This window comes from Chanos chanos, chromosome 14, assembly GCF_902362185.1.
Source record: "Chanos chanos chromosome 14, fChaCha1.1, whole genome shotgun sequence".
Taxonomy (NCBI): domain Eukaryota; kingdom Metazoa; phylum Chordata; class Actinopteri; order Gonorynchiformes; family Chanidae; genus Chanos; species Chanos chanos.
Window position 1 is genome coordinate 21,316,798 of NC_044508.1, and position 15,000 is coordinate 21,331,797.

Here is a 15,000-nt window from a genome sequence, read left to right on the forward strand (position 1 = left end):
CATCATGGACCAGCTGAAGTATTCACACCCTCTGCACTGAAAAAGACCAAACAGCTCATGTTTAATGTCATATTAAAGTTTAATTGTGTGCAGTGAAAATGTTTCTAATGAGGTCTCTCTCTCTCCCTCTCTCTGTCCCGATGTTCTCTCTCTCCAAAAGAATCAAGGCATAGTTCAGACGGACTTACTGAAAAAACGCAAATCCACAGAACGGCATCAGGACATTTACAAGATATTGAGTAACCTCTATCCAAGTACACTTGAGTCCACTATGAAGGATATGATATAGGATATGAAGAAAATCTGGTTCTGCGGGGACAGACACCTGTCAGGAACTATCTACATGGACTACGGCTTCAGGTGACAAGACGCTTAAAAACACAAATGCCACTACTTTAAAAAACACTCACTTGTTTGCCACTAGTTTAACACACACACACATTAAATCTACACTCCAGTTTGCCAGACGGTCCAGGTGAAACCAGAGGGCTGAAACCAAGTGGTCTGATGAAAGTAAAACACATTTTTTAACACCCTCGGAATATACCATCCCAGCTCTGAGGAAGTGCCATATCACCCTTGGAATATACCATCCCAGCTCTGAGGAAGTGCCATATCACCCTTGGAATATACCATCCCAGCTCTGAGGGAGTGCCATGTCACCCTTGGAATATACCATCCCAGCTCTGAGGGAGTGCCATGCCCTGGGGTGTGTCACTGTGTATAGGCCTGGAGGACACATTAAGGTGAAATGAGCCTAAAACAGAGGAGGGAAGAAGGAGGAAGACCTACTGTAAAAGACACCAGTGGGCTGAGACAACAAGACCACAGCTCAACACAGCCTGCATAAGGCACACTGGAACAGTCTGAAAAGTCCTGTCAAAACCCGAACTCCTGTTCTGTTCTTATCCTCTCAGGTCCCTTAAACAGCCTCCAGTTCCTGTTCCCAGCCTTCAACCAAGTCAAGGAAGCTTCAGCAAACTGGCAAAGAAAAAAAAACCTGACAAAAACTGCAGTGTCCAGACATACAAAACTGGTAGAGACTTTTCCAGACTCTGGCCTGTAATTCCTCTCTACCAAACACCTACTGAGAGAGTAAGCTCAGGGAACCATATCCGCCCTGTTTTACATGTTTCATTTGTCTACTACAACCTGTACAATTCAGCTGCCATTCTAACATGACAGAGAATCCTATATCTATTCAACTAAAAAACCCAAATGAAATACACCCGGAGTCTGCTTAGCAGGGTCATTTAGGGACATTTACATAGGGTCGTGGGGACAGACTGATAGACATGACTGCTGCAGTGGAGATGTACACTGGAGGATTAAAGTGTCTCCATGTGTGAGCAAGAGCTCACATGACGGCTAGACACTGACCACAAACACATTCCTGGAGTGCAGAAGTCACCTCACATCTACTTAAAGCCCAGCTTTCCAAACTGCTTCCCCCGGATCACCCCCCCCCCCCGAACATAAATATTTCATTTTTACATTAGACACTATTGTCAACATGCTCCCTACATCAAGACATGGCCAAGCAAGACATTTAAACAACACTGTCAAATTTTCAGAACAGATCCAGTCCCACACAGTACGTAACTGTAATAATCATGGAGAAATGTTTACATATTTTAAATGCAGGAGAGCACAAGTACATTACAGAAACTCTCTCACGCTGAACGTTTTTTCAGTGAGGACACTCAAGTAAAGCATCACGTTCCTCAAGGCTCACCGCTTGGCCTGCTGGGTTTTTATTCTAATTGGTGCCTCTTGGTTACACAATACAGAGACACACTACACATTCCCATTGTTATGCTGAAGACACACAACTGCATACATCAGTCAAACCAATGAGATCTCTCTGTTGCCCAGGGTAGAAAACTTGTCAAAGGATATTAGAACTTCGATGACTTGTGCTTTCCTTTTGCTAAATTATTGAAAGACAGAGGTACTGTGACTCTGTTGTAAGGTTGTAAGACATAAGGTAACTGATTGCACACTTAACCTGTCTGGTTTCTGTGTTGTGCCTGCTACATCTGTTAAAGACCTGTGTGTTACTGTTGATGCTGATCTCTTGTTTGATTCTCCTCATAAGAAACAGATCCAGCACAGCCTTCTTCCACTTATGAAACACTGTCAGGCTTAGAAAACTTCTCTCTCATCCAGATCATGCAGATCAGCTGATTCATGCATTCATTAGTTCTAGGCCTGACTATTACAATGCTCTGTTTGCTGGATGTTCCTCACAGTCCACGAACAGGCTCCAGCTGGTTTAAAAGGCAGTGTCTAGAGTTCTCATTGAAACATTAGCTCTATCTTGTACTCTCTCCATTGGCTCCCAGTTACATACTGTGTTGATAATGCTCTGAAAGTCTTGCTGTCCAGTATCTGAGAGACCTTTGAACTCCTTATCATCCCAGCACAGGTTTTATGGTAGTTCCTAGAGTTTAAAAAGTTACAGCGGGCAGTGGGGCATTGTCCCTCAGAGCTTCACACCTATGGGACATCACACAGACTAATGCTCACTAAGGTAACACAACAGAGGACAATTTAGCATTTAGCAGACGCTTTTAGCCAAAGCGACTTACAATCAGATAAAACACACAGCTGCAGCACCACTGTCAATGAACTCCTCACCATTCATCAGCTGCATATGTATACAAACTCCGAGTCAGGCCTCAAACATCTCCACCCCCTGTCTCACTCCCTCTATTATCCTCTTTGCCCATTTCTTTTCTTTTTTCTGTCTTTGACACCTTTTTTTTCTCCCTCTCTTGTCTCTGTTTTTTAAGTTCATTTTTTTTCTCAACACTCCTCTTAGTCGCACCTTCTCCATCTCATTCAACATAATTTATCAGTCTCATTTCCCCTCTCCTTCTCTCTCTCCCTCTCTCTCTCTCCCTCCCTCTCTCTGTCTCACTTTCTCTCCCTCTCCCGCTCTCTCTCTCTCTCTTTAAGAGGAGCTCTAGAGAAGTAAGTGGGACTTGAGAAGTGAAACTGTAAACAGAGGAGCCAAGAGAGCCTTAAATCACTTTGAGAATTAAACAGACGGAGTGAGGAGGAGGAGTACAGCGGGACGGAGAACAGGAACAGAGGAGAGGCCTGCGATATGGGCAAAAAAACGTCTTCTTAATTACAACAATAACACAGCAGAGCACACCACACACCTTCACTCATTCATCACACCCAGAGCCTGCTCTCACTCTCTCTGTTTGTCTCTCCCTCTCTCTCTTTGTTTAGACTGAGCCGAGACAGATGAGGCTGATGAGTGCCTTGGTGGACTGGACATGGGGAGGGCTGGTGGAGGGGGACGAATGGAGGCAGAGAGGTAACACGACCTCCTGATGGCTGCCTTAGAAAAAAAAAGCTCCCATTCAAAGATGAATAATGCTAATCTGGCTAGCATTTATACAGAGCAAAAGAGAGAGGGGGGAAAAAAACCCCACCACAAATTCATGTTAGATTTCCCAAAAGCAAAGCTGCAACTTTCATACAGAAATTGAAACAATTCAAAATGTACACACTATCCCACTGTCTTATCTCACAGCAAAGCGAAACTCCACTTAGGCCCTGTCTACACCTTGCATTAAGATCCGATTCTGGTGATCCGATCACAAGTGGACAGCTCAAAAGTACAGGTGTAAACGTATCCAATGCGAATTGATGTCACATCGAGATCAGATCACTCAGACCACATCTGGAGGTGGTCTGGACTGCATATGACCACATTCTTATAGCAGTGTAAACACGAATGCGAACTTGACCACATTGAACGACCACCTACTCAACTAACGTCCTCTGCTTACGTGGAAGTACGAACTCATTCGCGTATGTACACATTTGCTCGGCAGCAGCGTCATATTAAAGTGTGACAATGGGCAAAAACAATAGGCAAAATGGATATTGGCTGTGTCCGAAATGGCATACTACATACTACTCACATACTAATTTTGACGTAAAAGTAGTAAGTAGTATGCAGTACGTGAAAAATAAACATTTTGCAGTACATGACAGTTACCCGGATGATGTACTACTCTGGCAAAAATTTGCAGCATACAACCGGAGCTCACTTCGTCGGGTACTGCATCCCATGAAGCAACGCGGTGATTTCAAACTGTCAAAAAGCGACAGGAACGGCTTCAACTTCAACTGCAGTTCCGAATATAAATGTATCAGTTGCATATTTTGGTGTAATAAGTCTTCATATGCTTTCTTATAGGGCTCCTTTTGATACACATTTGCGGTAGTTGTGTGTTGAACGACAGTACTCATAATTGCGTACCATACTGTATACTAGCGTGTGGAGTAGTCTGCAGTACGCAGTGTACACTAGGCTAGTATGCCATTTCGGACACAGCCATGAGAACTTTCGTGTAGTGTACTACACGTTTGCTATCGGTTGGGCTATCTGTTCTGTTAAAATCGAACAACACACGACAACCACAAATATGTATCAAAAGTAGCCCTATAAGAAAGCGTATGAAGATTTATTGCACCAAACTATGCAACTTATACATTTATATTCGAAACTGCAGCTGCAGTTGAAGTTGAAGCCGCTTCTGTCGCTGTCCGCCATGTTTTTAAAAATTTTTGACAGTTGGAAATCACCGCGTTGCTTCATGGGATGCAGCAGTCGGCGAAGTGAGCTCGGGATGTATACTAGAAATTCTCGCCAGAGTATTGCATCATCCGGGTAACTGTCGTGTACTGCAAAATGTTTATTTTTCACGTACTGCATACTACTTACTACTTTTACGTCATAATTAGTATGCGAGTAGTATGTAGTATGCCATTTCGGACACAGCCCCTGTGTTTTGATTTCTTTTTCTTGTCCTTCTTTTAATTTACGACAGACTAGGCACAGGAAGTACATTGATGCCTCCCGCCGATTAAAAACAACAACGTGAACGTGGCTTAATGTTCCAAAACTGTGATCGATGATCACCAAATTTCTCTCGGACATCTCGTCAGAAACGCCTCCTCTTGTCAAAAAATCAAAATCGAAATCCTAGGAGTATGGTCGTTATCTCACTTTAAGCGTTTTCCTGATGCCCATTATAAGGAAACAACGTGCCTTAATGTCCCAAAACAGCGATCAATGATCACCAAATTCGTCTGACATCTCACATGTCATAAGCACTATCTCCAATCAAAAAAGCAAAACTGAAATTCAGTGAAAGGAGTAACATGTTGGAAATGATTTACGTGTTTATTTGCGTATAGAGCGGGAAAGTGAGATCCGATCTCAAGTGGTCACTCGAGACACGGATTCTAAAGCCAGGTGTAGACAGATTTACTTAGAGCTGTCCACTTGTGATCGGATCACCAAAATCAGATCTTAACGCAAGGTGTAAACAAGGCCTTTGAACTGTCTCTGAACTGAACAAAAACATGTGACCATTCTAAATTATTAGTGTTTCAGCACTGGTGTAGCTATTCATACAGGGAACAGTGGTGGAGTAACTGATGCAGAGTCAAACTAACGGGATCAACTAATTTAAAGGCTTAACCCATCTCCACAATGGCAGGATGTTGGCTTTAAGAGCATGGTTTCATCATTAAACCCCATCCCAGTACTACTGTTGCTTTGTCATAGCTCCTTAAACATTTAAGCCACATTTACAAAAACATGACCAACTAGCTAATGAAAGACTCTTCAAATTCTGCTGTTTTTCCTACCCACATTTGGATGGTTCAAAGCCGTTTGATCAGCTGTGTGTTAAACATTATTGGGTTATTTATCACTCAACTCTGCCATCTTCAAAATTCAAACGGAAAGACTGTTTTTGCTCAGGTCAAATAACGCAGACTACACACTGGAGACTTAAAGACAGCTTACCACAATATCAGTTTGAAACTACATGATAACTGTTTCTGTGTTACAGTAAGCTGTGTGCACATACTGTATGTGTGTGTATTTTCACAGACCTGAGTTCAGGTCACGTCCTGGGTTGAAGGCACGACTGTTGACAGTTGGAGAAAGCCGATCACAGCAAATTGTCCTGGAAACGTTGGTGTTAAAATTCCCATCAAATCTGAAAAATCAAACACAACAACACCACATCCCACACTTTCATTAGATTACTGAGATTTGACACATGTTTTAAGCAATTATGTTATTTCACCCAGATTAAAAACAAACTTGCTGGTTTGATTTTCCATTAAAAGCCTGTCTGGGGGATTTATCTGGCTACTCAAACAAGACCATCTGCAGTCAACTACCACACTGACCCAAACAGTACCAGAAAAACAAGACCATCTGCAGTCAACTACCGCACTGACCCAAACAGTACCAGAAAAACAAGACCGTCTGCAGTCAACTACCGCACTGACCCAAACAGTACCAGAAAAACAAGACCATCTGCATTCAACTACCGCACTGACCCAAACAGTACCAGAAAAACAAGACCGTCTGCATTCAACTACTGCACTGACCCAAACAGTACCAGAAAAACAACGTCTGCATTCAACTACTGCACTGACCCAAACAGTACCAGAAAAACAAGACCGTCTGCAGTCAACTACTGCACTGACCCAAACAGTACCAGAAAAACAAGACCGTCTGCAGTCAACTACCACACTGACCAAAACAGTACCAGAAAAACAAGACCGTCTGCAGTCACCTACCGCACTGACCCAAACAGTACCAGAAAAACAAGACCGTCTGCAGTCAACTACTGCACTGACCCAAACAGTACCAGAAAAACAAGACCATCTGCATTCAACTACCGCACTGACCCAAACAGTACCAGAAAAACAAGACCGTCTGCAGTCAACTACTGCACTGACCCAAACAGTACCAGAAAAACAACGTCTGCATTCAACTACTGCACTGACCCAAACAGTACCAGAAAAACAAGACCATCTGCAGTCAACTACTGCACTGACCCAAACAGTACCAGAAAAACAAGACCGTCTGCATTCAACTACTGCACTGACCCAAACAGTACCAGAAAAACAAGACCGTCTGCAGTCAACTACCGCACTGACCCAAACAGTACCAGAAAAACAAGACCGTCTGCATTCAACTACTGCACTGACCCAAACAGTACCAGAAAAACAACGTCTGCATTCAACTACTGCACTGACCCAAACAGTACCAGAAAAACAAGACCGTCTGCATTCAACTGCTGCACTGACCCAAACAGTACCAGAAAAACAAGACCATCTGCAGTCAACTACCGCACTGACCCAAACAGTACCAGAAAAACAAGACCGTCTGCATTCAACTACTGCACTGACCCAAACAGTACCAGAAAAACAAGACCGTCTGCAGTCAACTACCGCACTGACCCAAACAGTACCAGAAAAACAAGACCGTCTGCATTCAACTACTGCACTGACCCAAACAGTACCAGAAAAAACCCCAGGGTGGAAAACGTCTCCATGGCTCTACCACTCTTCATCTGATCAAACGTAAGAGAGAGAGAGACATGGAGGGATACGGGATGAAGAGGAGGGGGGGGGGTGTGGTTAAAAGTGGCCGTTTTAGATTTCTAGGTCACAGCTATGCTGCCCCCCCCCCCCCCGCCCCCCCGACCGATGATGAAAACATGCTAGAATCTTCCAAAGATACAAAAAGGGACACATATGCATAGACGTGCATGCCCACGCACACACACACGAACACACACACACGCATGCACGAGCACACACACGCATGCACGAACACACAACCGCACGCACACACACTCACACTCACAGTGCATCTGTCAGTGTGTTATGGGGATCGGCTCTGCGTTCTAGCCTTGACGCTGACACTGTGTAGGCCAAGCTGTCTGAGGTATTCTGTTTTGCTTGTCGACAGATTTCAAAGAAAGACTGACAAAATTGAATGAATATATATACTGACACACTGCTATGGTATACTTGTAAGAGTTTGTGGTGAATGTTATGTCTTTGAGAACTAGGCTAGACTTTTTCTCTTTCCATGTGTACCAGCTAAACAAAATTCCCATAGTTATGACTCTTGCCCCTCTACTCTCTCATCTTATATCTCAGTTTGTAGCTTTGCTCTAATGGTGCTCAGCTCTGCCCTAGTCACTACTGTTCTGTCCATTTCCACACTCATCTCCTACCCCACCTTTCTGCCAAAGCTCAAACTGCTCACAAAGGCTTTTATTAAAATATCCTTATGTATTCTGCTTTTATTAAACTACCCTTATGTATTCTGCATTCTTTTCTTGTTAAGATACTAACCTGCAGAGGTTGCAAAGGATGGGGATTTTGCCGCCCCGGTAAAAAAAAAATTACCCACTACACCTTTTTCTAAACTAAATTTTCCCTGATTCTCATCCTCACCACCAAACCCCTGCCCCCCCTCAGCCCCCCCCCCCCCCCCCCCCCAGCCCCTCCCTCCCTCCCCTCCCTCTGATTGACGTCTGCTCTGATGTTTGAGGCTCTTTGATCTTCAGACATTTAATTCCCATCAGGCCTCAGTCATTAGAATTCTCCTTCAGCTCTTTACATGGGGCTGCAGCACAAATGTGCAGAAAATCCATCTGCGAGCACTCTGAATTTTACATCAAAAACAAGAAGGGGGAAGGGTGAGTGGAGAGAGAGAGAGAGAGAGAGAGAGAACGGAAGAGGGAGAGACAAGAAAAGAGAGAAATAAAAGACAGTATTAAACCCTTTTATTTTGACTTCCATCACTGTTTTGTAGATGTAAATCTGTGCCTGTAAGACAGAGAGAAACAGTGAGGTAAACGGATACAAACAGACTTCACGGCTACGTATGAGAACATTCTCAGCAAAATAATAACCCCCAGAAAAACTGACAAACCACTTCTCTGCACTGAAACAGCTCAATCGAATCTCCCTGTCACCACTCTGGCCTCCTCACCATGACCAACCCAATGCCTGCATTTTCCAAATCGCAACGCAATTCATCATATCTCACTTCATATCTTCACTTCAGCCATCACAGCACCTTAGCCTGCACCATCATGACCACAACACCTACAACACGGACACCTACACAACACCCACAACACCTACAACACCCACAATACCCACAACACGGACACCTACACACCACCTTTAACACCCACAACACCTACAACACCCACAATACCCACAACACGGACATCTACACAACACCTACAGCACCTACAACACGGACACCTACACAACACCTACAACACCCACAACACGGACACCTACACACCACCTTTAACACCCACAACACCTACAACACGGACACCTACACAACACCTACAACACGGACACCTACACAACACCTACAACACGGACACCTACACACCACCTACAACACGGACACCTACACAACACCTACAACACGGACACCTACACACCACCTTTAACACCCACAACACCTACAACACCCACAATACCCACAACACGGACATCTACACAACACCTACAACACGGACACCTACACACCACCTACAACACCCTCAACACCTACAACACGGACACCTACACAACACCTACAACACGGACACCTACACACCACCTACAACACCCACAACACCTACAACACGGACATCTACACAACACCTACAACACCCACAACACAGACATCTACACAACACCTACAGCACCTACAACACGGACACCTACACAACACCTACAACACGGACACCTACACAACACCTGTAACACCCACAACACCTACAACACCTAAAACACAGACATCTACACAACATCTACAACACGGACACCTACACAACACCTACAACATGGACACCTACACAACACCTGTAACACCTACAACACGGACATCTACAACACGAACACCTACACAACACCCACAACACCGACACCTACACAACACCGACACCTACATAACACCCACAACACCTACACAACACCCACAACACCTACAACACGGACACCTACACAACACCTACAACACCCACAACACAGACACCTACACAACACCTACAACACATTTCACTGAGCATTATTCCAAATCATTCTGTTCACATCCAAATCAGCGCCGGCTCTTTGGCCCCAAGAACCTGTTAAATGGATCAGTACCGGGTGGGGTCAGCCCTCGCTTCCCTGTGTGTCTGATAAACAGATAATTACTTCTCCAGAACGCACCACATAAATCAATACATTTCTGAAGCTATATAACATGAGCGTGAAGGCGTGTGAACCTTGAGGAACGGGTGCAGAACTTACAGCAATTAGAGAAAAACCTGCAAAATTCATCCAGAAGTCTCAATATCCACCGACACAACCACTTCAAACACCACTTTTATATTCGTCCATTACGTATCACAACATCATAACACTGAACAGAATTTTGGCTTTCTCAAACTCAGGGAATGCTAAGTGTTCTCGTGCAACACAATCACAAGAGGAGCTTTTGCACCAGAGGAACTTTTCCATAGTTCTTAGAACTGTTGGAGAAAGTACCCCCTTGCACCGCAGGAACTGAGAACGATTATAGTTCTTAGAACGCCGTTTTGAGGGGCCTTTTTGGCTCCTACTTCAGGGTAGGTACTTTCGCAGTGGAATAGGAACCTTGTGACGTAGGTGTACAGCCACTGGTCCAGACGCAGGCATAGATGATTTCAACTGCCATTTTTAAAGATCCGTGCAAAATATAAAGTCTTAGAATGTATTACATTTAGTTTTTGATATTCATGTCTAAAATGTCTTAAACTGTCTGGAATTTTAGGAGGGGAAACATGGTTTTATGTTTTATTTTACCGGTATTTTATATCCCCCAACACTGAAGAGGTAGCGTACACTCCGCTTCGGTAGGTGCTTGTGTGTCCGCTTGTGTGGCTGTGATCCGCATTTTAACCTAAAATAAGAATGTGTTTATCCAGCTTACAATTCGACGGCTGCAGCGGGGAAAAGACAAAAAAAACCCGATGCTGCAAGCAAGCGTCAGGCACAAGCGCTATGCTAGCACCCGAAAAGTACTATGCCCATCGAGTCACTCACTGCTACTGCGGTGGTAAATGCATAAATGCAGGGGGACATTTTTTTCCATTGGACTGGGTCTATCGCCATACAGTTTTATTTTCGTCAATGAGAAGGCAATTATATGATATCTAATGTGCACTCAATATTTCTGTCATTCAAATTCAATAAAACTCATTAATTGTGTATACTGTAGTCTAGTTTGTCGATTTCTTTTGCCGCAGTAATGGTATTTTTTTCCCTTTGGAGGTATTTAAAAGGTCTTTAAAGTCATTACATTTGTACTTAAAAATGTGCATCTATCCTGGTTAATCATAAACACAACATCTCTTAGCTGCTGTACTGTTGGCCGGCTTACATCACTTCAGCGTTCCTAATGGCGGTGCGAATGCAAACAGAAAAAAAGCCCTAGAACGTATGTAGTTCTAGGGGAAGCTCCCCAGGGGGTAGTTCCTATCAAATTAAACCCTAGAACTGTTCGGTCCGAAAGCGCCTAAAGGCAGGACTAACAGACCAGCCGACACTGGTCCACAGATCTGAGTGACTCTCTCTGAAGGATGGAAAGACTCACTTTTTAGTTTGTGTCACACACAGACCACTGACATTTGGCAGCACTTCCACATCCACACTAAAGACCACAGCCCTGCAGGACACAGTTTCATTTTCCTCTGTGGTCTCTTCAGTTACTGCCACACTTCCACACACAGCTCAGTCCACTGAGAATGTATTCAACCACAACTCTCTCTCACACAATCTACAACACAACCACAACTCTCTCTCTCACAGTCTACAACACATCCACAACTCTCTCTCACACAGTCAACAACACATCCACAACTCTCTCTCACACAGTCAACAACACAACCACAACTCTCTCTCACACAGTCTACAACACATCCACAACTCTCTCTCACACAGTCAACAACACAACCACAACTCTCTCTCACACAGTCAACAACACATCCACAACTCTCTCTCACACAGTCAACAACACATCTACGACTCTCCCTCACACAGTCTACAACACATCCACAACTCTCTCTCTCACAGTCTACAACACATCCACAACTCTCTCTCACACAGTCAACAACACATCTACGACTCTCTCTCACACAGTCTACAACACATCCACAACTCTCTCTCACACAGTCTACAACACAACCACAACTCTCTCTCACACAGTCTACAACACATCTACGACTCTCTCTCACACAGTCAACAACACAACCACAAATCTCTCTCACACAGTCTACAACACAATAACCCCTCTCACACAGTCTACAACACATCCACAACTCTCTCTCACACAGTCAACAACACAACCACGACTCTCTCTCAAACAGTCTACAACACAACCACAACTCTCTCTCACACAGTCTACAACACATCTACAACTCTCTCTCACACAGTCAACAACACAACCACGACTCTCTCTCACACAGTCTACAACACAACCACAACTCTCTCTCACACAGTCTACAACACAACCACAACTCTCTCTCACACAGTCTACAACACAACCACAACTCTCTCTCACACAGTCAACAACACATCCACGACTCTCTCTCACACAGTCTACAACACATCCACAACTCTCTCTCACACAGTCTACAACACAACCACAACTCTCTCTCTCACAGTCTACAACACAACCACAACTCTCTCTCACACAGTCTACAACACATCTACGACTCTCTCTCACACAGTCTACAACACATCCACAACTCTCTCTCACACAGTCTACAACACATCTACGACTCTCTCTCACACAGTCAACAACACAACCACAAATCTCTCTCACACAGTCTACAACACAATAACCCCTCTGACACAGTCTACAACACAACCACAACTCTCTCTCACACAGTCTACAACACATCTACAACTCTCTCTCACACAGTCAACAACACAACCACGACTCTCTCTCACACAGTCTACAACACAACCACAACTCTCTCTCACACAGTCTACAACACAACCACAACTCTCTCTCACACAGTCTACAACACAATAACCCCTCTGACACAGTCTACAACACATCTACGACTCTCTCTCACACAGTCTACAACACATCTACAACTCTCTCTCACACAGTCAACAACACATCCACAACTCTCTCTCTCACAGTCTACAACACAACCACAACTCTCTCTCACACAGTCTACAACACATCTACGACTCTCTCTCACACAGTCTACAACACAACCACGACTCTCTCTCACACAGTCAACAACACATCCACAACTCTCTCTCCCACAGTCTACAACACAACCACGACTCTCTCTCACACAGTCTACAACACAACCACGACTCTCTCTCACACAGTCTACAACACAACCACAACTCTCTCTCACAAAGTCAACAACACAACCACAACTCTCTCTCACACAGTCAACAACACAACCACAACTCTCTCTCACACAGTCTACAACACATCTAAGACTCTCTCTCACACAGTCTACAACACAACCACAACTCTGACACAGTCAACAACACGAGCTCCTGCAATGGCCTAAGTGCCAAGGACTCGATGTTCAAATCTTTCCCATACCAGCACAGTATGCTAAAATATGACATGGTTGGCTTAGAGTGTGGGAATGTTCACAGAGACTCTTTGAAGTTCTGCAAGAAATGCACTGTTATCAGACAGCTTGTCTCCAGAGGTGAAGTAAACCTCAAGCTTTTTGTCTGCATGCAGCTTGTGTATATGTGTGTGTGTGTGTGTGTGTGTGGGAGAGAGAGAGAGAGAGAGGCAGAGAGAGAGAAACAGAGAGATGGAAAGAGAAACAGAAAGAGATGTACAGTTTCCTCTCACAGTTCCATCAGTGTTGTTATGAGGGCAGCCTTTCTGCACTGAATTAAAGAGACTGAGCACTCACAAACTACACAAAGTTTCACGCTTGTACACCCCCTCCTCCCAAAACCACCCCATCTCGCCAAAGGCCACCTCTTAGCCCAACACCACTTTACGCTTTTCAACAGCAGCCCATTACCTGCCCATGTCTGCATTCACAACTGAAAAACATCTCTGAAGTAGGGCTGGGCGGTATATCGACTTTTTAAGGTATATTGATATATTTTCAAATGAGATACAGGATGAGACAATACCGTTTATATCGATATAGTTTGATGCTGCATTACATAACCTGTCTCTTCTGCCTTTGAACCAGTTTCTGCTCACTGATTTACTGCTTGTAGCTGCCCGATTTTCAGCGCCCTCCTGATCTGAGGCACCCGGAAACTAATTTTTGAAATGTAGTGTGGCAGGGGAAGACTCATTAATATTCATAAAAGAAGCGATACCTGATTGGGTAACACAAGGTTCCTACTCTGACATGTCACGTGCATATATAAAGTAAGCCGTCAGCGGCACACGACAAAATTAAAATGGAATTCTAATTCTGTGGTTACAGTTTTTAAAAGCATGGCAACTGCTTAGATTGTATCTCTTGACTATAAGGTGTAGGTAAGTCTCTCCAAGATAAGGTCTAGTGTCCCCTTTCAATTACACAAATCGGTTTATGAAAAATTAAACTAGTGGACCATCAAAACATGCAAAAACAAACTGTGACATCAACACAGTGTTTGGGGTTGCCACTTTATGAAAAATCATGTCTTAAGAAGTCAGTAACAAGCGAGAGTTAGCGTGTGATTCTTTGAGTCTTACATGGTCAGTGATTGATCGACAAATGTAAAATCGAGCAGTGGTATCAGTGTAGTGTTGGGGGTTCTCGTGGTTTTGAAACCCGTGACGTGTCAGAGCCGGTGTCCTGTCCTTTTTGCGTCCTTATCAGATTTTGCTACTGGTCGCAGGAGTTTATAGTGTAGTCTATAAATTATTGCCACCTGGTCAAAAAATGCTACCAGAAGGCAGCCACTTTCACAGGTGCTATAGAAACAGTAACGGTAGCGATGGGATGCATATAAGTCAAACGTTAGTAAAGTCAGTTGATTCTTACGGAACTGACTTCAGTTTCCTGCACTTTTTTTTAATTAAATATAATACAGAACAAAGTATAGGCCTGTATATCACTCTTTGGTTTCTTTGGGAAATCAGGACATAATTACGAACGTTGATTTTAATCAGTCTGTTAT

General features: G+C 44.0%; 1 protein-coding gene across 1 annotated transcript in view; it reads right to left on the reverse strand.

Moving 5' to 3' along the window:
• Nucleotides 1–15,000, reverse strand: part of cachd1 (cache domain containing 1) — an 81,982-nt gene that overhangs the window by 37,849 nt on the left and 29,133 nt on the right. Inside the window, exon 4 of the mRNA XM_030791633.1 lies at nt 5,932–6,038. Coding sequence (XP_030647493.1) covers nt 5,932–6,038 — 107 coding nt within the window. The remainder of the gene's footprint in view (nt 1–5,931; nt 6,039–15,000) is intronic.